The sequence below is a fragment of the Haliotis rubra genome, unplaced genomic scaffold (assembly GCF_003918875.1).
Source record: "Haliotis rubra isolate DU_JTF1 unplaced genomic scaffold, ASM391887v1 Scf4, whole genome shotgun sequence".
In the NCBI taxonomy this organism is placed as follows: Eukaryota; Metazoa; Mollusca; class Gastropoda; order Lepetellida; family Haliotidae; genus Haliotis; species Haliotis rubra.
In genome coordinates this window covers 5,945,264-5,969,503 of record NW_025767079.1, presented here as the reverse complement: position 1 = coordinate 5,969,503, position 24,240 = coordinate 5,945,264, and the positions used below count along the sequence as shown (strand labels likewise).

The window sequence follows — 24,240 nt, the reverse complement described above, 5'->3', positions numbered from 1 at the left end:
ATACGCACATACCACCTTTACTACAGTAACTAATATTGCGTAAACAACGCCCCACCCCCATCCCCCGTCCACACTTAACCCCAGCTATTCTGTACAGAATATGCACGAATGATTACTGCCCACTTGAAGTTCCATCTGTTTACAGGCAATGCCCACTCGGCCGGAGACGTAGCCACCGACGTCAGTAGATACGCTCAGCAAGTACGTTATTGTCACTCTTTTTCCCAAATGTTAACGCCTATTAAAAGACAAAGTTTTTTAACAAATGGTTTCCAAATACATGTCAGGTATTGAAGGTGTATCAGCCAATCTAATTGATTAGTCAATCAATCCAGTTCGATACCTCTCTTTATTAAGATCTGACGAGCACTCATACGGCCAATCCCCACAGACCCCAACAGTCTTGTCACCTCGATTCATTGCAATGAGTGAGTGTGTAAGATTGTTATTCAAGCAATGTCGATCACAGAAATTGTCATCACACCATTTTGGGATTTCGGTCTGACCTAAAGAAAACCTACCTTTAACTCAAGAGTTCTTCGATATTGCATCCTTTTCGACGTTCATATGATGGAATTCAGAGAGGAAACCGGACAGTACATGAAATCGTTTTATTTATCTACTTTCGGAACTGCCCGTTCACTTTCGTTTTCGAGATATAAATCTCAGTTATACTGCTCTATAGTCACTCGAGCTGAAGAATTAAAAGGCCTCTAGATGATCCCGCGTTGTAAACAAAATGTTTGACAGATCTCGAGTATCTAACTTATTCCAGCTTGTTTGCTTAAGTGTCTGTGTGTCTCTTCTATTTTTGACCATATTTGATTCTTACCATTCTATGTGCTTTGTTAACATTATAATCCATGTTTCATGGCAATATTTCCCCCATCTGTTTAACAGGTCTATTTATCTGTTGGGAAAGGAACATGGATACTCAATCGTTGTCAAGGGGGTGGTGTTCCCGTGGACTTCATGCTGAGGCGAATTTTCACGTTGATACCACTTCCGGAATCTGTTTTTGGCAAGGCAATCGTCAGCAAAGCTAACGCAAGACTTGACCATGTTAAATACAAACTGCACTCAGGGATACCCGTCCCTCTTGGCGCTGTCATGATTAATGATGAAATTCAAATGAGGATTGTCTGTGGCAAGGTTAGGATCGCAGGAAATCTCGCGAGACTTGGGACGAGACACGCGGAGTTCGATGATGGGACAACAGTCTCGGACCTTGATGGTGTGATATTTGCAACAGGACTGCAACGGAGTGTTCCATTTCTCGACCCTGTCGTAGGAGCAAGTATGAAGATATTACCCTCATAGACGTGACAGAAACATATGATCATGGGTTCAAATTCGATATTCGTCATTAGTTATGTTTCTTAGTTTGTTTGCACCATGCATGTCGTAACTTCGATTTCCTCCCGTATAGAATTTCATGATCAGGATGTAGCCAGCAGATTTAGTCCATTCGTCGAAACCAGCACAATTAACTGTGCGGATTTAACCCGTGACGGTCCGGGTTAAAATTGATCTTCAGTAATCCATGCTTGTCGTAAAAGGAATGGAATCGAGAGGTCAGACTCGTAGACTTGGTTAACACATGTCATCGTATCCCCATTGATCGATGTTCATATTGATCATTGGATTGTCTGCTCCAGACTCGGTTATTTGCAGATCGCTGCCTGTAGCTGGAATGTTACTGAGTGCTGCGTAAAACAACAAACAAAAACTGAAATTCTGTTCACAACAGCATAAAACCAGACTGACTCATTCATTACTTTCAGGTGAGGAGAAACTGGAATGGTACAAGATGGTGTTCCCTGTTCATCTTTCACATGATACGATGGCCATGATTGGCTTTCTCCGAACTCATGGATCTCTGGTACCAATAGCCGAGCTTCAAGCGCGACTGGCGGCAAGAGTTGTCTCCAAGAAACACAAACTTCCAACCAAAACTGTGATGCTCAAAGATATTGACAAATGGAATAAAAGCTTTCTACGAATATATGGAAAATACAGATACTCGGTAAGACAGCATTGCTGGAATAGTGATAAAAGCGGCGTAAAACCCTACTCACTCACAAGGTGACGTAGCTGTAACGTAACGTTTATTCTCAGTCCCAATACTGTTCATTCTCTGGCCGTTTATTGTTGAGTAAATAGTTATGTGTGAGTTGTATAAGGTTGTATCCAGGAATATTACAGCTCTATGACCAAATCCTGTAAAAACGCATCTGGACCAGACAAACTTGTGATTGACGTCATGAGCAACGTCGATGTTTGAATGCATAAACTAGGGCGCCGAGCCAGACGATTAATTCTTTCAGTAGCCTGTTCTTACAAGCGAGCGTTATTTTGTTCTTATTATTATTTGTTTTCTGGCGTCCCTCCCCGTGATATTGCTGGAATATTGCTAAAATATTGCTAAAAGCGGCGTAAACTGCTCACTCACTCACTATTATTATTTGTAATTTCGATGGTTTTTGAGAAATATGAAATCGATTTTCTGGAAGCAAATTATTTTTTACATGGGAGCTAATTTATTATATGACACGATAAACAGCTAGATATTTAACAGACTACAAATAAGAACTTGTTAAACGGAATCAGCAAGTACTCATATTGCAGGAACACCGTGGTGTCACCAAATATCGCAAACATCTCCCATCAGATTTACTTCTTGTCACGGCGTGGTACCACTGAAAAAAATGTTCTGAACAAGCCTCTTCTCTTTTCCAGTTTCCAAATATCCAGATAAGGGACGAAATAGCTGCAGAGCTAGGGGTAAAGCCATCTTTGTTGGAACTGTTGAGACTGGGACCAACCGTTGCATTCCAGTATTACCTTGGCCCAGCTTTCAACGTTCATCATCGTCTCACTGGACCCGGAGCTTGGGACGGAGCCATCCGAGCATGCGCAAAGGCACAACATGGCGCCTATGCAAATCAGCTACGGAAAGTGCAGGAGATTAAAACGAATAATTATTTTCTGCGAGCGCTATTACTTTTACCTGTTTTGTTTGGAATATATTTGTTATTTGTTATGTAGGGAACATCCATGTTTCCGCTTGACATGCAAGTATTTGCCGCCGAGATCTTGCTATTTCTTCAAAGAGAGACAGTGTGTGTATGTATGTCCTCATAGTATTTTGCCTGGAGGTTCTGACTTTGCTTCCAGGAGAGACACTACGTGTTTGACCAGTCAAAGAGAGACAGTATTTGTACAGAATTTACAAATCCAACTATTCATTTGATACTATATGCCCCCAACCAAGACCAAGATGAATGTGCTTGCCAGAACAGCCTTCAACGTGATCTGATCACTCTTTAGAGGGCTAGCTGATCATTGGTATTTTTATGTTGACATTATCATTGTGACGGAAACATTTGGAGCCAGAGTCCAGTGACGCTAAGGTTTAAAGTAAGGAAAGATATATTACATAAAATAAGTCAGGACAAATGGATGATTTAAAGAAACCAGAGAACTGAAAACTTAAAATCAAAAGTAAACGGCTAAATATTTCAGCCGAAAATAAATGTTGTTGAGAAAAGAAACGGGAAAATTGAAGACCGGAACCGGAAGACAGTGGTTGGTTTGGTAACACCGAACTCAGCCATATTCCAGCTGTATGGCGGCGGTCTCTCAATAATCGAGGCTGGTCAAGACAATCCAGTGATCAACATCATGAACATCAATCTACGTAATTGGGATGTGATGACGTGTCAACCAAGTCACCGAACCTGACCACCCAATCCCGTTAGACGCCTCTTATGACAAGCAAGGTTGCCGAAGACCAATTCTATAACCCGGATCTCCACGGGTCTTTGAGAAAGTGATGGAGGCTGTGATAAACGATGTAACAGTGCAATAGGACATGCTTTTATATGCAGGGATTAAATTATATATACATCATAAAATAATTAAAGAGAGATACAGCCGTGTGATGACGAGAGGTGTTCGCGAAGCCACGTGATCAACAATTTAAAGAGCAATCTCCCTCCATGAAATTAAATAAAGCCATATCGAAACCTCAAAAGTTCCTGTCCCGATGTTAACTGAAAGGAGGTTGGATTGTTGTTTTACGCCGCACTCAGCAATATTCCAGCTATATGGCAGAAGTATGTAAATAATCGAGTCTGGACCAGACAATCAAGTGAGCAACATGCATCATGAGCATTATCTACGCAATTGGGATACGATAATACCTGTCAACCAAGTCAGCGAGCCGGATCACCGGATCCGGTTAGTCGCCTCTTACGACAAGCATGGGTTACTGAATATCAACTCTTTCAATATTCACGGGTCATGTTGCTTTGTGCTCGATGAGTGAGTGAGTGAGTGAGTATGGTTTTACGCCGATTTCAGAAATATCACGGCTGGGGACACGAGAAGTGGGTTGAAGCGTTGGCTCGTCACGGAGAAGGCCCGGGTACGATTCCCCACATGGGTACAATGTTTGAAGCTCATTTCAGGTGTCCTCCGCCGTGATATTGCTGGAATATTGCTAAAAGCGGCGTAAAACTAAACTAACTCCACCCTTGTTATGTGGCGTTTGATAGAAAGAACACGTGTCACTTGTCTATCCCGTAGCAATCCTATTATTGATCTTTTTGAGAGTGATATTGTAATTAGTGACAAAATCAATTGTCATAGAAATATGTATGTCTAATATTTGACACACATGTTACACACGACAGGATAGGTTTCAATGAATGCTGAATAAAACTCGAAAACTTCAGAATTCGTTTGCTGATTCCAAACAGATTTCCTTGCATCATAAAGTGCGCGGAATGAAATTCACAGCATGATATACACGTGTATTAAAATAACATTTTTTAATATTAAAAATGACACTGGTTATGATTTCAACACGCACGCTTGTGCATGACTGTATTACGACATGTCATAATACACTCGATGTCATAAAGTGCTTCGACAAAAATACACAACGTTATATATTTCAATACCATTTTGTAATATCGAATAAATTACACTGTGCATCCATTCAACACGCACGGAAGTGCAAAAAAGGAAATGTACATTATTACAGTCTGTTAAATACCTTCACGCAATCTGATGGTGTTATCAAGGTATATTTATTAATATACAAATTTTGTTGTTGAGGTATATTTGAAAAGAACGTCACTTCATGATACATTATGTTAGCACGATATGTGTACTGAAAACATGTTACGGAGCTTGATTCTTTTAGTGGATGTATTTGTATTGAAATCACACAAAAAATAGACCTTAACTTATTCATAATCCCTTATTTTGTTCAATTTATATTGAGGGTCCACTATATATAATAAACTATGCTTATAACGAACACGTATGTAACGAACTGACGGATATAACGAACTGGTCGCGGACACTGGCCAGGCACGTAGCAGGCAAATGTATCCGTGTAAGCCCGATAGGTTGCACCTAAAAGCCTGAGAATGACTACAGAAGGGAATAACGTACACGTTTTTGTTGAAGGGCGATTGTAAATACCTGCATTTCAGTTATGATTCACATGGACTCACGCACCTCTAACAAACACCTTCACATACATGATGGTGGAAAAACAATCATCACTGAAACAAAGACATCTTTCAAATTTGTGATATGAAGAATAACATGTTTACTATACATGGTGACTGTATTGGTAATGCTTGGTTATCAAAGAATATTGTAGTCAATATGATTCATAGAGGGATTGCCATTTTTTAAATAGTTCTGATGACGTGTTTATAGGTATTTTTGGCAAGAATTAGAAAAAAACACACTTTTTTAGCAAATATGTGTAAGCCCGGGCTTTTTTTTCATAATGGTAGCTACGCCCCTGCTGGCTGAAAATAGGATGATTTTAGAAGTTGGGAAGAACAATAATGACAATTTATGGATAACAAGAATCTGCAGAGAAACTTCGCACTCACAAAATAATAGTTGTCATCCTTAAATTTGTCACTATTGTAAAATAGTCACGTTTGGTTATGACTGTAGTTTCATGCTGAGTATACAGTCTAAGTATAATTAGGCTCAGCATTATTCGTTATACAGCTATACGGTACAGCAGTCTAACGAATAATACTGAGCCTAATTATACTTAGACTGGTTGAGTATATTGCTTAATGTATTGTGTTGCCCGTGTCTATGACTACAGCATGAGGAGTGAGTGATCCAGCTTTATGGTGGTGGTCTGTAAATAATCGAGTCTGGACTAGATAATCCAATTATAAACAGCATGGACATCGATCTATGCAACTGGGGTACGATGACATGTGTCAACCAAGACCCGATCCCGTTAGTCGCCTCTTATGACAAGCATGAAGTGCTGAAGATCAAATCGAACCCGGATCTTCACAGGTCACTGCAGCATGGAATGTTCTTAACCACTGCAGCCCCTTATGTGTACGTACGCAGACATGTGAACAGCAAAAATACTCTGGTATAACTATATATGTTAGCTTATATCTCGTGATATTTGGTTCAACGTATTGACAGTGTTATATGATTATCAGCTTGTTTTCACAAATACGACAAAAGTGTGTTTCATACTGAGCTCGAGCTGTAATGCTGTAAGACTCATAATATGGTCAAAAATGGAAGAGACACACAGGTACTTCAGCAAACAAGCTGGAGAGAGTGAGTTTGGCTTTACGCCGCTTTCAGCAATACTCCAGCAATATCACGGCGGGGGACACCAGAAATGAGCTTCACACATTGTACCCATGTGGGGAATCGAACCCGGGCCTTCGGCGTGATGAGCGAACGGTTTAACCACTCGGCTACCCCATCGCCCCTCTCGCCGTAATGAATCTTCAAAAGCACGCTTGAGATGATTGTACAAACCTGGTCATCTACACACAAAAAATAAATAAAAAATACACAACTTCAAAATATATGTACAATTGGTTCATGTCATTTTTATGCACACGAATGTGATGACAAACAAAAGAGTAAACATAAATAAATAAATAAGTAAATAAATAAATAACTGAAACAATATCGTAAAATTTAACAAACATAAACACATTGCATGAACCTTTGATGTGTACAACTAGAAACTCAACCACCAACAGTTCATTCCTAGGTATTTCCAAAGAGCTACGATCACCATGGCAACGAAACAAGACAGTCCAACGGTCGCACAGGAACACCCAGTGTTTGGAAGCAGGTGTTTATTCCTTCCAACAGGTTTAGACAGGTATCCTTCTGTGAGGGCAGCTTCAATAGCATCCCTAGCACCACCCCAGGGATGAGGGCCCCACAGTCGGTAGTAATAGGGGAAGGCGGGGCCATAGTAGTACAGGTAGGCCAGTCGGGGTCCAGCCTTGACCAGGTCCCACCAGGTAGGGGCCACGCCCAGTTCTGCGGCCATCTCGTCTCGGATTTTCAGATTTGGGATCTAATTGATTGATAAGAAATTATGTTATTAAAATTCTTATTTGCTAGTGTCGTTTTCACAAAAAATATGGCAAAGACCTCGGTTTCGTTTTAGGAAAGGTTAGCCTAGTGGTAAAAGCGTTGACTCCTTATGACGACAAACCGGGTTCGATTCGCTGAATGGGTAACATCGTAAGGCGAGGATACTGGAGAATGGCGACTGAAAAACTCGCGGTTGACGTATGTCGTCCAACTTGAAGTAATACACTTTTGTAAAAGTCAATGACAATGTTATTAAACCACAATAAGTGTTTTTCTCCTTGAACTCGGTGCTTATTTCTCAAGGTGCGATTAAGGGCTGTGCTATGTATATTGTAACTGTCTCCACTGCTGGCAGGAGACAGGAGCTCGGTTTAAGACATCATGCGATTTTACAGACATGTGTAGACAGGAACCCAGTTAAAGACGCCATGCGATTTTATACTACTGACATGTGTAGACAGGAACCCAGTTTAAGACGTCATGCGATTTTACAGATATTTGTAGACAGGAACCAAGTTTAAAACGTCTTCACCGCCACCGTTGTACAGTCAGATCCGAGACTAGCCGTTTTACGATCGATGTATGATTGTATACCCAGGTAGCCTATTTCTACATTTAAAAACGCAAATAATGGATCTTACCATTTGACACGCTATAAATACACTAGCCGAGTAATATAATCACGGAAATATCCGCCAAAAGCACATCTATCTAGATATTAATGACAAAATGTAAACTGCCATTTTACGATTCTACAGTCTCAGGCGTTGACGGCGTTAGCTCATATGACGTAAGTCGTGTCCATGGGTGACGTGACGAATACTTCTTGCCTTATATTTGTAGCATCCAAAGCTTTGCAAGATGTTTTGGTTCCATCGTTCCACGTCCTCCATCATGACGTGGTAGGGTGGCAGTTTGTGTCCTCCAGAAAACACTCGCGCTGCCAGTCGGCCTTGAACTTCAACCAAGGCCAAAACTGTCGCAGCTGATTGGAAAGATCCAATCACAGCCAGCGAATGATGTGGCAGCGTCAGCGGAAACGTCATCTTGTACAGATACAGCTTGTCTTTACCTGGAAACATGCATGAAGGTGAAGGTGAAGGTCATTATCAAAATGTCTACATAATTCATAAATATGAACTTTCATACTGATGCACTGAGGTCTCTTGTAAGTGCCATCGATATATATCATACGGCCACTCGTGTAGTGCCGAACTCTATGCCGCACGTGCATGCTCTATGCGCATACAACATGATGGACATTTTCATCCCGGATAATCCAAGCTGCCCGTGAGGCGCCAGGAGGTTAATGGTACTGGGCAGTGTTCGAAATAGCCAGTGGCCCGCTAGCCCGTGGCTAGTAAAAATCCAGTCGGGCCAGTAAATCTCCATAGTCACTGGCCCGAGTGGCTCGTGAATTTTCATGGGGTCATTTTGTAAAAACATATATATCACTCTTTGCGACAAATTTCGGGCCAGTGAATAATTTTGTGGGCTTGTAACTTTCAGGCATAGCTAGCCCGTATGGCTAGCAAAATCTGGAAATTATTTCGCACACTGGTACCAGGTGAACAGAATTTTTTTTGGAACGAACTTATTTAATTTTGCCTACGGTGAGACAACATGTGTAACGTGTGCTTGACTGGGCAGGACTGAAGTCCTAGAATCTCTCAAGTCAAGCTGCCAAACACAGTCTCTCATCCAAGGACGATGATCGCGAGACCCACTTAACGTCAACTTGCTAAATGCTCAAAAACACACACCAACATGCTATAACGATATCTCTCAACCAGGCAGTCCCGTCCCTATCCTGTCTGAGCACCCTAAGTTTCCAGTGTATTTGCACATACAGCCGGTTTCTTGGTCGACCTTTACAAGGGGACGTAATCCATGAAGATCAGGGTTAGAATTGGTCTTCAGCAACCACTGCTTGTCGTAAGAGGCGGGTGGTTAGGCTCGCTGACTTGGTTGACATATGTCATTTTACCCCAGTTGTGTCGATGGATGCTCATGCTGTTAATCACAGGATTTTCTGGTCCAGCCTGGATTATTTACAGTTTACAGCCCACCGCCATATTGCTGGAATATTGCTGAAGGCGGCGTTAAACAAACAAGGAAATCGAAGGTCTATGTTAAGAATAGTTTTACGAACAGGAAGATTGAAAATTGTTCAGTAAGATTTTGCCAGCCGATATCAAACAGAATATTGTCATGAGTTATGTCCCTTAGGTACACCAGGATCCGCTGATTATTTTTCTCTAAAACTCCGTATCCGTGTTAATGTTTGCATTGTTTAAATGTACCTTTAAATCCACTCACTCTCTTACTCACCTCCTTTTGCTTCATCAGGTAGGAAGCTTTGTCCGCGACTGTAACCTGTTGCAAACAAAATAGTGTCAATATCCTTGAGAACAGTACCGTCCTCGAACTCAGCCTCGGTTTTGCCCACCCTCATCAGCTTGCCTGCGATCTTCACCCGACCACATGCAATCTGTTGGTAAATGAAGTCGTTTATCATCATGGTGAGATCTGGGACCTTGTCAACGCCGGTCGTCACTCCAGCGGCTGTGTGGTCTAACCGAGAATTAGCTATGTCACAAATGACGTTGCTTAACGCTGTCTTATTCCTGACGTTACACCTCCTTTGTGTGACGTAGCCGAGGGGCTGACCTCCTTCAAGCAGTCGAGGGATTATGTAGGTTCCTTTCCCCACACTCAAGTAGACCTGCAAGGAAAAGGAAGCACTCAGTGTCACGAATGAGGTAATCGTGTGTAAAATCGTTTTTGACAGTGTTTCCATTAAACTGCTGGTTGTAAATTGAACTGCAAACGGAAGACAGGACTTCGCTGAAGTGTGTATGTTTTTACGCCGTTTTTAACAATATTCCAGCAAAATCACATCGGGGGCACATTGTACCCATGTGGGGAATCGAACTCGGGTCTTCGGCGTGACAAGCGAACGTTTTAACCACTTGGCTACTCCCGCTGAAACCCATGAAAGTATTTCATAATAATTAGAAACTTTTGATCCCACGAAAAACGAAATCCTAATGCGGGAAGGGACGCAACAGTCTTCACATTGGTTAACCACGGTTTGGCAAAAATTGGCCTCCGTGTTATCAAGCTTGCCATACGTTAACTACAACTGCCGCTGCTGCAACTACAACTACTTCTACGTCCACTAATACTCCTACTTAGGCTTGCAACGTCAACGCCTGAGAATATACCGCCTTGATTATCTGGCGAAACACATTCCCATGAGCACACATTTCAGTTGCGTTTTACATAATATGGGCTTCTGTCAACTCCCATTGTTTACACGTCTAGCATTTCCAATAGTTTCATGTTTGTTTTTTTTTAGTTCAAGGCAATAGTACAGCCAGTCAGGAAACTCCACCATGAATGACCATACCTGTTTAGCTACATGGGATGATGTTACGGCCATATCACCAGCGGAATTACCAGTGCCTGAAAAGAAATAGAAGACATGGGCCTGTGTCTCTAACCAGGTTCCAGTAAAACGTTTGAAATTCTTCTGAGAGTAAAACTTTTGCAACATGGCCTGGAGGTCAGTTTTAATTATTACATATGTTTTACACGTCACAATGCATCAAGGTGATTTCAAGACGTAATGTGCAAACTTTAGCCGATTGACAGCTCACATTCTAATGTAATTTCCTTTTAAAAAATCGTGCAGAATAAATATACACAAAATATAGTCATAGTCGCAAAGTTACCTCTCTGTAAAATGGCACAAAGGGAGAGGGAACGTAAATGGTTTTCGATTCCTACGTTCCTGTTTCCAACAGGTGGGATTTATGTGAATCACCATTGTTTGTTTGTTGTTTGTACGCCGCAAATAGGCATTATTTCAATTGTACATCGACCGTCTGTAAATAATCGAGTCTGGACCAGACAATCTAGTGTTCAACAGCATGAGCATCGATCTACACAGCTGGGATACGATGACATGTGTCAACCAAGTCAGCGAGCCTGACCACCCGATCCCGTTAGTCGCCACTTACGACAAGCATGAGTTGCTGAAGATCAATTCAAACCCTGATCTTCACGGGCTTCGGTCGCATGTTTTGACGAGGATAGAGCAGGGTGTGATGCACATAAATCCCTGTAGCATTGACGATATAATGTGAATTTGCCCGTATTAGTTCATTTCGGACCAGAATTTAGCCCCGAAAATAATCCTTGGGCTGTCAGCTCCATACCATTACTCATGGGTTTTATCAAAGTGATAAAGATGATCGCGTTGTCTTTCAGACAGTATTATGTTATAAAACCCTGGTCCGAATGACGTACTTTTTAAAAAGGAACCCAGCCCTATCACCCTCTCTCTGTGTAACATACCCACAACCAACACTCGCTTGTCCTTGTATTTTGTCCCATTCTTGAACGTTTTCGAGTGTTCGACAGTCCCTTCAAATGTCTGGAGTCCTTCAACTTCAGGAATTCGGGCATCAGAGAACCCGGAGCACACTATGACGCAGTCATAAACGTCCCGATAGACCGTCTTCGATGCATCCGTCGCTTCAACTTCCCATTTACCAGTGACGTCATAGTCACCTGACTTCCGGATATGGAGAACCTTCGTTTTGAAATGGATGTACTTCCGGAGGTCAAACTTCTTGCAGTAGAGGTTGAGATATTGGTGAACCAACTCATGGGTCAGAAAAGGTGGGTAATCCTCTGGGTATGGAAAGTCACTGAAGCAGAACAGGTCTTTGGGCGAGTTTGTGGTCAAGTTGTCAAATGCCCGTGCACCCTGACCTTCCCTGTATCCTTCAGTGTAGTACCATATTCCGCCTACAGCATAGCAACAACAGTTTTGTATTTGCATCGTTGTCTTCATGGAACCACATGCCATGTTTTCATGGAAAATAGTGTCGGAAAATGAGAGGTTGTCAAAATTTGTCAAAAACAGTTTGTAACTAACAATGTGAGGCTAACATCAGACTACTAACTTCGGGTGAGTGAGTGAGTGAGGATGGTTTTACGCCGCTTTTAGCTATGTTCAAGCAATTTCACGGCACGGGAGCCCAGAAATGGACTTCAAATATTCTACCCATGTTGGTCCACGATGTAATCATAACAACATATTTGGGTACGAACGCCTTACCCATTAAGCTACCAAACCACCCTTCCCAAATTTGGATCAGGATGAAGCTTAGCTTAGTGGTTGAGGTGTTCGATCGTCACACCTAAACACCGGGTCCTGGTGTCCCATCGCCGAGACATAGCAGAAGCGGCTTAAAACTGTTCCCAATTACTTTTTTTGAGGAAAGTATATCTTGGTTCAGAATCGAAAGGATGAAAGAAATATTTGTTTTAATAACCTGGATTTGACTTACATTCGTTCCGCTATAAATGTACCCAGTTTGCGAAAGAGTGAATAAGTATAGTTTTACGTCCCATGTTGCAAAATCCCAAAAATATCACGGCAGGGGTTACCAGAAATGTGCTTCACACATGGTTCCCATGTGGGGAATCGAACCCGGCCTTTGGAGAGAGCGAACATGGTAACAACTAAACCACCCCACCTCATACAAAGGGAACGAATTAGCGAAGTGACAAGTGTGAACACAAGGGAAAAGTTTCCAGTTGTTTGCAACCCCACATGACTTATACAATTTCATCTGGTAGTTCCTTTCTTAGCGCCAAAGGGGTTTGAATGTTGCTAAAAGCGGCGTAAAACCCCAGTCACTCAAGGCGCCAGAATATTTGTCGGATTGTTTTCCAGCAAAATCACGGCGGGAAACACCAGAAATGTACTTCACACATTGTAACAATGTGAGGAATCGAACCTGGGTGTCCGGCCTGAGGAGCGAACGCTTTAACCGCTAGGCTACCAACCACCCCGTCTGATTGTTGAGCTGTACGTTGTTTCAATGACACTACAATAAAACATCTGTTTGAGCATCGTCAAATATTTGGAAATCAGTTCCTCTGCCCACACACCTGGAACATAGCGGTAGCATGTTAGTGAGTGAGTTTGGTTTTAAGCCACTTTTAGCAATATTCCAGCAATATCGCGGCGGAGGACACCAGAAATGGGCTTCACACATTGTACCCATGTGGGGAATCGAACCCGGGTTTTCGGCGTGACGAGCGAACGCTTTAACCACTAGGCTACCTCATCGCCCCGAGAACGTAAAATGTTTGGAGATCAATTACCGATATCATCGAACTGTTCCAGACACACTGGTTCCAGACCTTCTTCTAAACAGGATTTGATGGCACCTAAACCGGAGATCCCGGCTCCAACAATGACCACTCTCCTCTTTGAACCCATCCTTATGACTGACCCGCTCTTCTGTTGGAAGCTTTGTACGAACTGAACAATATAATCATTACAGCATATCCCGCGTGATTGTATTAAAAAACTCATATGTTGGTCGTTTGTATGTTACTAGTTCGTTGAATCAATCATCCACCAAAAAATATGTGTTCGTTTGTCTTGTGCAAGGTGTTCAAACATATGGTATAAAAAAACATCGACGTATATATTGTCATAATATTTTGGATTCATTAATTGATAAAGCTTCAAAATAAGTTTCCAAATCTACGGCGTGTGTCAATGTTCATGGATATAATATCATATTTTGTCGAGTCTGTTTATAATGAACATATTTTGATAAATGAAACATACGATTTTCATCTAATATCCCCGGCGTTGAACAACAAACAGAAAACATACATTGCACATTCTGTGCCTCGGAATTTGTGAGTATGTGTTGCTTTTAGGTCTGAAAATTGAAGGTTGCGCCGTACATTGTGCTGAAACAGCATCCAGCTATAACTAAGATAAAACTTTTGTTTGTGTGTAATAAAAAGTAACACGTTCCTTTCCTTATCCATAAAACCGCCTCCGTGGTGTAGTGGTTGGAGCGTCCGCCCGGAGAGCTGAAGGTCGCGGGTTCGACCTCGGCCGCGTCTTACCAAAAGACGTTAAAAATATGGTACTTGTTGGTCCCTGCCTGGCGCTCGGCATTAATTGGTAAAACAAGGACTGGTCGGCTCGGAGTCTGAATATAATGTGTCTGAGTGGGGTATTCATGCTTAACTGCGGCATGGTGTCTCAGTGAGCTGGCACTATGGAACCAGCTTCAGTCTGGGCTAGTACAAGCAGCCACACATACACGTCGTTGTATGAACGAAATATTCTTAAGTACGACTTTTACGAAATGTTTCATATCAATATATCCACAATGATATGCATTGAAATCGTCTCCAATCAGTATCCAATTATCATTTTCCTTCTATCTTTTTTCTCTTATCTGATTATCGAATTAAGTTCGAATGGATCTCTTTTTCATAGTACTTTGATATTCTATGTGTGTCAATACCAGTGGTTGATGTCATGAGCGACTATAGTCAACAGGTATAATGACCTATATCCAGACAGCTGCAGGTAACGCAATAAACCCAGGATCGATATTTTCCATATCGGAATAGTCGTACAGTTGGCACTGTATTGGCAAGTACGTAGTGGACAGGGCAGGCCTCTTTTCACCAAGCACTAAGGTGATCGTAAGTGAGTTTAGTTTTACGCCGCTTTTAGCATTATTCCAGCAATATCACGTTCGGGGCACACATTAGAAATGGGCTTCACATATTGTACCCATGTGGGGGAATCGAACCCGGGTTTTCGGCGTGACGAGCGAACGCTTTAACCACGAGGCTATCCCACCTAATGGGAGTTAAGGTTAACCTTAGTAAAGGTTGCTTCGTGAAAGGGGCCCCGGCTCCATTCGTCTGACTTATGAAACAGCCAAACACGGATTTTCAATTCGACGTCACAGTTATATGTGAATGTCTTCTACCTGTTTAAACAAAAGAGGTTTTCAACAGGAACTTTGTAAAGCATTCTTCAATCAAATGTGCAATTTACATGTAGAATGTAACTGTAAATGTGAGACTACATTCATTGATTTACAGGAAGAGTCACGGAATGCTGTAGTTTATTCAGTGAAAGATGAGTACATATTATTTACTTGACATACGTGTCTGAAATGTATTCCTTTAATTCATCTGCTTTTATGGTGGATCAGTAGATTGATGACAATTTTAATCTTTGTTTTCTCAGTTTAACATACGTGTCTGCATTCGGAAATTATATCTAGTTACTCGCATCCTCCAGTGTAATGATCGAGCTTCTCGATTCGAAGGAGTTCGAAATCATTGTAACCCTTTGCGTTCATAGTATCCGATATAGCCGACATTTTCTTTTGGCGAACCGGAGCGAAGTATATCATCTGAAAAGGTGGCAGAAAATGACGTCATTATGAAACGATAAACATCACAGTATGTTCAACAAACAAAAGCAAGGGAACTTGCCTTTGGACAATAGTATCTTCAACAAACGATAGCAAGGGAACTTGTCTTTGGACAATAGTATCTTCAACAAACGATAGCAAGGGAACTTGCCTTTGGACAATAGTATCTTCAACAAACGATAGCAAGGGAACTTGCCTTTGGACAATAGTATCTTCAACAAACGATAGCAAGGGAACTTGTCTTTGGACAATAGTATCTTCAACAAACGATAGCAAGGGAACTTGTCTTTGGACAATAGTATCTTCAACAAACAATAGCAAGGGAACTTGCCTTTGGACAATAGTATCTTCAACAAACAATAGCAAGGGAACTTGTCTTTGGACAATAGTATCTTCAACAAACGATAGCAAGGGAACTTGTCTTTGGACAATAGTATCTTCAACAAACGATAGCAAAGGAACTTGTCTTGGACAATAGTATCTTCAACAAACAATAGCAAGGGAACTTGTCTTTGGACAATAGTATCTTCAACAAACGATAGCAAGGGAACTTGTCTTTGGACAATAGTATCTTCAACAAACGATAGCAAGGGAACTTGCCTTTGGACAATAGTATCTTCAACAAACAATAGCAAGGGAACTTGTCTTTGGACAATAGTATCTTCAACAAACGATAGCAAGGGAACTTGTCTTTGGACAATAGTATCTTCAACAAACGATAGCAAGGGAACTTGTCTTTGGACAATAGTATCTTCAACAAACGATAGCAAGGGAACTTGCCTTTGGACAATAGTATCTTCAACAAACAATAGCAAGGGAACTTGCCTTTGGACAATAGTATCTTCAACAAACAATAGCAAGGGAACTTGTCTTTGGACAATAGTATCTTCAACAAACGATAGCAAGGGAACTTGTCTTTGGACAATAGTATCTTCAACAAACGATAGCAAGGGAACTTGTCTTTGGACAATAGTATCTTCAACAAACGATAGCAAGGGAACTTGTCTTTGGACAATAGTATCTTCAACAAACAATAGCAAGGGAACTTGCCTTTGGACAATAGTATCTTCAACAAACGATAGCAAGGGAACTTGCCTTTGGACAATAGTATCTTCAACAAACAATAGCAAGGGAACTTGCCTTTGGACAATAGTATCTTCAACAAACAATAGCAAGGGAGCTTGCCTTTGGACAAAAGTATCTTCAACAAACAATAGCAAGGGAACTTGCCTTTGGACAAAAGTATCTTCAACAAACGATAGCAAGGGAACTTGCCTTTGGACAATAGTATCTTCAACAAACAATAGCAAGGGAACTTGCCTTTGGACAAAAGTATCTTCAACAAACGATAGCAAGGGAACTTGCCTTTGGACAATAGTATCTTCAACAAACGATAGCAAGGGAACTTGTCTTTGGACAATAGTATCTTCAACAAACAATAGCAAGGGAACTTGTCTTTGGACAATAGTATCTTCAACAAACGATAGCAAGGGAATTTGCCTTTGGACAATACTTTAATATTGTACATCAAATTGAATTGATGATTACCTCTTTGGTCAAACCAGTGACCATGGGAATGATATTGACTAACAACAACTGCATCAGACTAACCCTTCAGACTAAACCAAACGTGTGTTATACTCACTTAATCGTGGCCTTTGGGAATTATATTACTCTATCAATTGAAAGCATTTTGCTGCAACATTATAATTAATTCGAAAAATCTTCTACGAATGTTTCTAAATGATCACAATTTAAAAGGAGAGGATGGGGAAGAGAAGACAGTGGCGATGAGGAACTTAGAAACACAGAAACAAACCTAGAAACAAACAAATGAGATTAATGAACTGTGCAAGGTTTACCTCCACTGGAAGACTTGCTAGAGTTCTGAAACATGCCGCCCGTTGACCTGCGTTCACGATGCTCATTTCTTTCTCAAACATTGTTTTCAGCATAGCGTCATACTGAGTTGTTGTCATATCTGGAATATAAGAATGATTTGAACGAAAAACATGTTTCTGGGATAGCGCTGCAAATGTATACAAAATCCGTGTGGACATGTTTTCAGGTTACATGTACGAAACAAACTGTCCATCTGGCATGTTTCCGAATAGGGCGCTAATTTCACAACACGTTTACAGGATTGAGTAGGGTGATAATTTAACGTAAACTGTACAACTCTAAATCCACCGTTAAGTGGTTGATTAAATGTAAGCCACCTTAGATTGCAGTGTGTACCTTCAACCGTCTTCCTTCTTCATTATAAAATTATATATATCTATTACTGTGTCGCACCAAGGTCAATAGGGGGCGCTGGGGTAGCCTTTTGGGTAAAGCGTTCGCTCGTCACGCCGAAGACCCGGGTTCGATTCCCCACATGGATACAATGTGTGAAGCCCACTTCTGGTGTCCCCCGCCGTGATGTTGCTGGAATATTGCGGCGTAAAACCAAACTCCCTCACTCACTCAAGGTCAATATGTTTCAGTGCATGCCTTCAGACCACATATACGAAAGAAAACCTGCTTGTCTGTTATGTTTTTTGAATAGGAACTGGACACTAATTTCATTTACGCATCATTTCAAAAGCAAATGAGATGCCAAAAACGATTTCTGCATGAAAGAATGTCAGTTCTTTGGTGAATTTGGACCTAGACTACGCTCCTTTGGACGACTGCCGTGTTTACCCAAATCCCATATCAACACCTGGGGATAGTTCAACAATCGGGGTATTACATCAGGTTGTATGTGCATTTAGTGAAGCTCCAACCATAGATGTACAGTGGAAGCTGTCTAAACCGACTGAAGAAATCATCCGGTTTAGACAGCGTACCGGGTTGTAGAGCTGTCACGTTGTGAGTGTGGCGTAAAACTACAACCAGAACTAAACCAGTTTTGTTACTCTCATATACATTATTGTATCACATGGTTCTCTCAATTACTGCACATATTTACTTAGTTCACTAATTACATGTACAAGTATACCCATACTGAACTAAGATTAAATTATCTTTGTCGGCAACCATGTAGTTTCAACGCCGGATTAATTGGTGACAATACACATCCAGCCGACTCCTCGCCACGTGCCGGATTAGACAGCGCTGATTACTGTGTAAACACATATTTGGGCGGCTCATTTCATGCCGAGATCCGGAATTGACAGCTGCCGGATTGCAAAGATTTTAAATGATGATAAATGCACTAGCCGAGGACGTGACTGAGATTTTATGCCGGTGTTGACAACTTGCCGGATTGGACAGCTGCCGGTTCTGACAGCTTCCACTATATCACAAAATACACAAAAACTGAGTTGAACTGCCAGGCATACCTTTGACAGGAATGATCTGTTTGCCGATGATTAAGTCCTCATCATCCGGGAGAGACGTATCATAGAAGTCTCTGGTCATGTTTAGACCAAGCTCCCGGGCGAAGTCGCTGCAGTAATACATTGGCGTCACCTTGACCTCATAGCCCTTGCCTGCCAGAAAGCTCGTCAACTGTGGCCAGCTGCACGCTTTGTCAACACGAAGAACTGCAAGTGATACATAATTGTTGTTTCTTGTCTTACTGACCTTCAGGATCCTACTCTGAAAATGTCTCAGTTAAACAGACAGAAATTCAGGCAATAGCTCACACCGAATTTCATTTCTTAAGATAAATGCTGTATTTTCGCAATACACAGTAAACTACAAATACATACAAAGATTTTGCGTTGCTACCTCGTTTTGTGTTATAGTAACATATTGTACTCGGCGAATACATGTTGAGCAACAATTAGTTGTGTGTCTTGAAGGGCAAGTTTACAGGAAAGTTAACCTTTTTGTCTTGCAAATTTTCAGCATAAAATGTGTTTGTCAATTAGTTTCATAGTCAAAACAGTACAGACATCAATAGTAATGAATCAGTTTTTGGCATGTATACTGTTTCATAATCTGTACATTTACCGATAGTTCTATCTCCACAATATACATGGCTTACGTCCCTTGCAATATGACGTCATTGGTGTCATACTGATAAACGAATGACGTCATTAGACTTATTAGACCAATTTCACGTGGTGTAGGTATAGGTGTATGGTTCTTGTGTCTCTATGCTCAGGCTACTGTAACCTTCATGTTACCTGTCCGTCCGCTGGCTTTGTCAGTTCCACACTGGGGTGATGTTGCGGTTTGACAAACACGTATATATTGTATAAAAAGTCTTAGGACGTAACCAAATTGTACAACATTCAACTGGGTCGGTCGTCTTTCCTGCAGTATCTTCGTAATTCAAAATTAAAACATATGTACACTTCATCTAGCTAGCCATCGGTGAATGTGCCGGCATTCTGAGTTTGTTACTTAATTCGTACAATTTATGTCCCTCCTCTTCGATCAGTCCTCACTTTGATGTCGAAACCATATTCAAATACATCACAACGATAACTACAGGAGGCTGTGGAGATAAGGAGACATAAACCAGCAATGAATTGTGATCAAGGTGTATACCTGCCAAGTGCGTGGGACCTCTTGATTAACTTTGGATGAACTTTAGATAAAAGAAAAACGAGTCTACTATTCTTTTTGGAAAGCCTGCTATCAAGTAACTTTTGTGTAATTAGCAGTTGTTGTGTATTGACAATTCAACTTTCAACTCTATTATTTAGCATGAATGTTTTGATCATTATGTAATTAACTCTTCAAACTCACTTATACAGTACTCTCCCTAGTGTACTGTGATGTCACTTGCATTGTGACGTCATATCTCAGTTATGACGTCATAGTGACGACGTCATAGTCCTAACTGCCAGTTCACCTGATGAAGGGACCTGGAATGGTCTCGAAACGTCGTGAGAGAAATTAAAAAAGAAGTTTAATCCATAAAAATATCTTGTACATCAATGTACAACTTCTAAATGCCACTGAAAGACATGATAAGTGCATAGTTTTGAATTCTGTTTGATATTCTCTCTTCTAGATTTATCCTCATAGTCGGGAGGACAATTTTATTGAAAACCCTTGCCTGCCAGAAAGCTCGTACATACATCGTACATCTCGTCAGTTTTGACACATTACTTATTCACCATTCACGGCGTTTTGTGTAATTTGGTGTATGTCTTAATTTAAATCCCCAGTTTTATTTTAAAAAACCCCGTGTCATTGCAATCACAGGTATTTTTGTTGTCGTGGTTTTCAATTCCTGATACAGTGCAAAATATAATGACAAATAGTCGAATGAAAATACACACGATCAATCGATCCTGCTGTTTACATGTTTAATAATAATGCTTCTTTCGTTTTTTTACACACCTTTTTTTAATAATATTAATTCCAGTCTGAATATCTTTTGCTTTGGGACTAGAAAGGACACCAGACTAAATCAATTGGCACCAATTACGTCATAATCACATGTGGGTAACTCATAATGGCATAACATTTCAGCAGTTATATTGATTGTTATGCTTTCATTGTAAAATAAATAACTGTGTATTTCCAAGTATTGATATTAACTAATTCAAAATTCCATTTTGTTTCACGCAAGAAAAAACATGATTTTTTCGAGTACACTTCCCCTTTAAAAGCAAATTTGTCTGAAAGAATCAAACAGAAATAGTTTCATATTTGAACTTACCAAGAATTACCACTGAATTCCCGAGTTCCTGTTAAAGAAATATCAATTTGTTAGTGTGTGAGACTGAGCGAGAAAGAGCAGCATAGTCAGTGTCAGTGTACACTGTATGTGTGTTTTGTGTGTGTGTGTGTGCGTGCGCGCATGCATTCCAATGCACGTTTCACGCTTATTACCAACTGATTCACGTCGGACGCCCAAACCATGCGCACACCTTCTTGCCATTGGCGTGTGTATGGCACAAGCAATTAAAAAGAATCACCCTCCTCGCAATTATCGCCAATATTGTTGGTGTCTAGTTTCTTATTTTGTTGAGTACACAAGCAAGTGAGGACAAAGTATTAAAAACATCAGAACAGGATCTCTTCCACCTTCCCGTGACGATCCGGGATAGAATTGGTCTTTGGGAACCCGTGCTTGCCATAAGGGGCCACTAACGAGATCGGGTGGTCAGGCACGCTGACTTGGCTGACACTTGGTTGTATATCAGTTGCGTAGATCGATGATCATGCTTTTATCACTGGATTGTCTGGTCCAGACCCGATTATTAACAGACCGCGCCATATAGCTGGAATATTGCTGAGTGCGGTGTTAAAAAAACAAAACAAAATCACATTCACTCTATGCTACCGATCCACATAAGTCTTCCCAGTATCATTTCAATAATTCAATGACTTTGCTCACCTTAAATGAAAACAGAACCTTGATGTCAGTAAACCCCGCCACTGTTGTTTTAATCTCCAGTATATCGGCATTCTCGTCCCTCCCTTCCTTCGGGGGAAGGGTGATGTCCACTCTGTACATACGGGCATCTCAATCTTCAGGGGCGCCGAGCACCGACAGGGGGAGACACGACAGTGCGAGGAGACCAAAGAGGACCGTGAACATTGTTGTGAAATCGTAATGTTTCCACATACACAAAAAGGCTAGGCTTCGCACTTTTGGCTGCAGAAAGAATATACACTCTTCAAAAAAAGAAACTCAAAATTTAATTTGAAAATAATGATAAAAAATTGTCAAAATATACATGTTGTGATGGTTGAATATTGTTGTTGGTATGGTTTAGAAGAACATGCGTGGACGAAGGCTACCATCAACGATTTTGAATGATTTCATCGATCATGATGTGTTTGACTGTCATGGAACACAACCAAAAGCCGCAATTATTGCTTTTCACATGCAAAGCACGAGTACAACTTATGACAATAAAAGACCCACGTGCATCTCGCAAATTCATCCAAGACCTTTGCAAGTATGGGATGAGAAAATGGGGCATCTTAACGCTGCCGACCGAAATTTTGCCACACAGACAAAAAGACCAAGCTTCGCACTCAAGTTTTCGCTGCTTAAAATTATAGACAGCAGAATACAGAAGATTTTCAAACTTTCAAAATTCTCAGAAATATTGCGTATGTTGATGACTACTTTTGCTTTAAAATATTGCGAGATTTGATTTCCAGTGGTCAGGGAAACGAAAACTGCACGTGGATCTTTTGGTTGAACATTGTCGTCAAAGAACTATTTACAGGTATAATAAAACAATATTACCTTCTCTGACAACGAAAGGGGACCGAGTTGCCTGAGCCAGTGTAACTGTTCGTTATCTAGTTTGTAACGACAAGGACCCCCTATGTTAAGTAAGATTATCTCCCATTAATCACATCAAGGTACATATTCAATATTACATAAAAAATATATCTAATAAATATTTCTGTTTAATTTTACCTTTTCAACAGTGGCGATGCTGAACACAGTCTGCTGACTGGTGTTTGTGAGTTGACTGCCGCGAAATATACATAATCGAAATATATACATGTATAGTCTTTCTAATCGAAATTCCCGCTGCGCATGACAGCAAAACACAAGGAGGGGAAATGTGAACATGTGTTCAATTTCACAGTTTGCATATATGAATATTTATGAGATAATCTTTGTAATACAGGGCTTGCTTAGACGCAGTTTGCACCAAACTGAATTGTGGCATGCACTGATTGCACTCTTGATGGCAGGTTGAGAATCTGCACTACGTAACGTACAGGTAGCGTACGCGTATTGTACTCTAACGTGCAGCTCAGTATCTACACAAGGCCTTATGCATGTACTGCTGTCAAACAAGGATAAGTTGAGCACCGACCTGACAACTGACCCGTATTAGCATGTATGAGTGCCGCCCGATGGCGCTTGCCATTGTTAGCGAAGGGGCCCCATTGGCTCCTTTCACGAACACCTTTACTAAGGTCAACCTTAACGCCCATTCTTTAACATTGCACTAAGGTTACCTCAGTGACCTACGATCACCTTAGTGCTTTGTGAAAGGAGGCCCGGGTTGTCCGCGATCGAGTGTAGTACGACTTGCTACACCGACGTGAGAGTCTTATGAGCAAGGCGTGTGCAGCTACGCGCAGAATCAATTTCATCGTCATGTCATCTGCTCTACCTTTCACAAACCAAATGGGTTTGCTCATTGCACTGCACCGCCTACGTCTCGTATAAAACGCGTTCCCTGCGCCGGTCCAACTTATCCTTGTTTGCCAGTAATGATGGATCGGTCAAGTTACATTAGGGAGGAGTTACTGAGCATCTTGTGCAAATCAGGCCTACACGTATCTTGGAAATTGAAGTTCGAGACAAGGTCCACAATGCTCAGATTCAAGACAAACTTCGGGCCGAGTATAAATCTCGCTTAAAGAAAATCTGGAGCTCAGAGCTAAATGCTCGAAAGAAGCTTAAAGCTACCAATACTTTTGCTATGCCCGTCCTTTCCTATTCCTATTGAGTAGTTGATTAGACAAGACAAGATATCGTCAGACCGCCTGACCAGAAGGATCATGTCTGATAACAGAGCCCGCCACCCTCGTTCCTCTCTTAATCGTTTATATATGCCAATCAATCCTCGAGGTCGAGGTCGGGGTTTGATTAACGTGGAGGCTCTTC

At 41.2% G+C, this 24,240-nt stretch overlaps 3 protein-coding genes and 1 long non-coding RNA gene across 9 annotated transcripts in view; 2 read left to right on the top strand and 2 right to left on the bottom strand.

Moving 5' to 3' along the window:
• The window catches only part of LOC124287062 (flavin-containing monooxygenase 5-like), a 66,745-nt gene extending 62,007 nt beyond the window's left edge, over nucleotides 1-4,738 (top strand). For all 6 annotated transcript variants that reach the window (XM_046723536.1, XM_046723537.1, XM_046723540.1 and 3 more), the window contains 4 exons: nucleotides 146-201; nucleotides 901-1,297; nucleotides 1,785-2,026; nucleotides 2,740-4,738. In XM_046723536.1, coding sequence (XP_046579492.1) covers nucleotides 146-201; nucleotides 901-1,297; nucleotides 1,785-2,026; nucleotides 2,740-3,048 — 1,004 coding nt within the window. In that variant the 3' untranslated portion in view covers nucleotides 3,049-4,738. The remainder of the gene's footprint in view (nucleotides 1-145; nucleotides 202-900; nucleotides 1,298-1,784; nucleotides 2,027-2,739) is intronic.
• A 1,991-nt stretch (nucleotides 4,739-6,729) lies between these two features.
• On the bottom strand, nucleotides 6,730-13,731 carry LOC124287293 (flavin-containing monooxygenase 5-like). The gene is made up of 6 exons (XM_046723792.1): nucleotides 13,600-13,731; nucleotides 11,776-12,231; nucleotides 10,826-10,881; nucleotides 9,745-10,138; nucleotides 8,244-8,485; nucleotides 6,730-7,393 (listed from the first exon to the last, which is right to left on the bottom strand). The coding sequence occupies exons 1-6, from the start codon at nucleotides 13,715-13,717 to the stop codon at nucleotides 7,046-7,048; spliced, it is 1,614 nt and encodes a 537-aa protein (XP_046579748.1). The 5' UTR covers nucleotides 13,718-13,731; the 3' UTR covers nucleotides 6,730-7,045.
• Nucleotides 8,876-22,404, top strand: LOC124287296. Its single transcript, XR_006901245.1, has 3 exons — nucleotides 8,876-8,973; nucleotides 9,616-9,621; nucleotides 22,393-22,404. It is a non-coding gene; the product is annotated as an uncharacterized LOC124287296 (long non-coding RNA).
• LOC124287295 lies at nucleotides 15,409-23,068 on the bottom strand. Its single transcript, XM_046723795.1, has 6 exons — nucleotides 23,032-23,068; nucleotides 21,991-22,251; nucleotides 21,310-21,337; nucleotides 19,028-19,231; nucleotides 17,564-17,682; nucleotides 15,409-15,680 (listed from the first exon to the last, which is right to left on the bottom strand). The coding sequence occupies exons 2-6, from the start codon at nucleotides 22,108-22,110 to the stop codon at nucleotides 15,549-15,551; spliced, it is 603 nt and encodes a 200-aa protein (XP_046579751.1). The 5' UTR covers nucleotides 22,111-22,251; nucleotides 23,032-23,068; the 3' UTR covers nucleotides 15,409-15,548.
• Nucleotides 23,069-24,240: the final 1,172 nt, after the last annotated feature.

Excerpts from the sequence above, each read along its gene's own strand:
- LOC124287293 (XM_046723792.1), bottom strand. The coding sequence starts at position 13,717 with ATGGGTTCAAAGAGGAGAGTGGTCATTGTTGGAGCCGGGATCTCCGGT. Across the intron at positions 12,232-13,599 it reads GGAACAGTTCGATGATATCG|GCGGAATATGGTACTACACT; the intron begins GTAATTGATCTC and ends GCTATGCTGTAG. Across the intron at positions 10,882-11,775 it reads CAAGCGAGTGTTGGTTGTGG|GCACTGGTAATTCCGCTGGT; the intron begins GTATGTTACACA and ends ATTTCTTTTCAG.
- LOC124287295 (XM_046723795.1), bottom strand. The coding sequence starts at position 22,110 with ATGTACAGAGTGGACATCACCCTTCCCCCGAAGGAAGGGAGGGACGAG. Across the intron at positions 17,683-19,027 it reads ACAGATCATTCCTGTCAAAG|ATATGACAACAACTCAGTAT; the intron begins GTATGCCTGGCA and ends CTTATATTCCAG. Across the intron at positions 15,681-17,563 it reads TAGCAAGTCTTCCAGTGGAG|ATGATATACTTCGCTCCGGT; the intron begins GTAAACCTTGCA and ends CCACCTTTTCAG.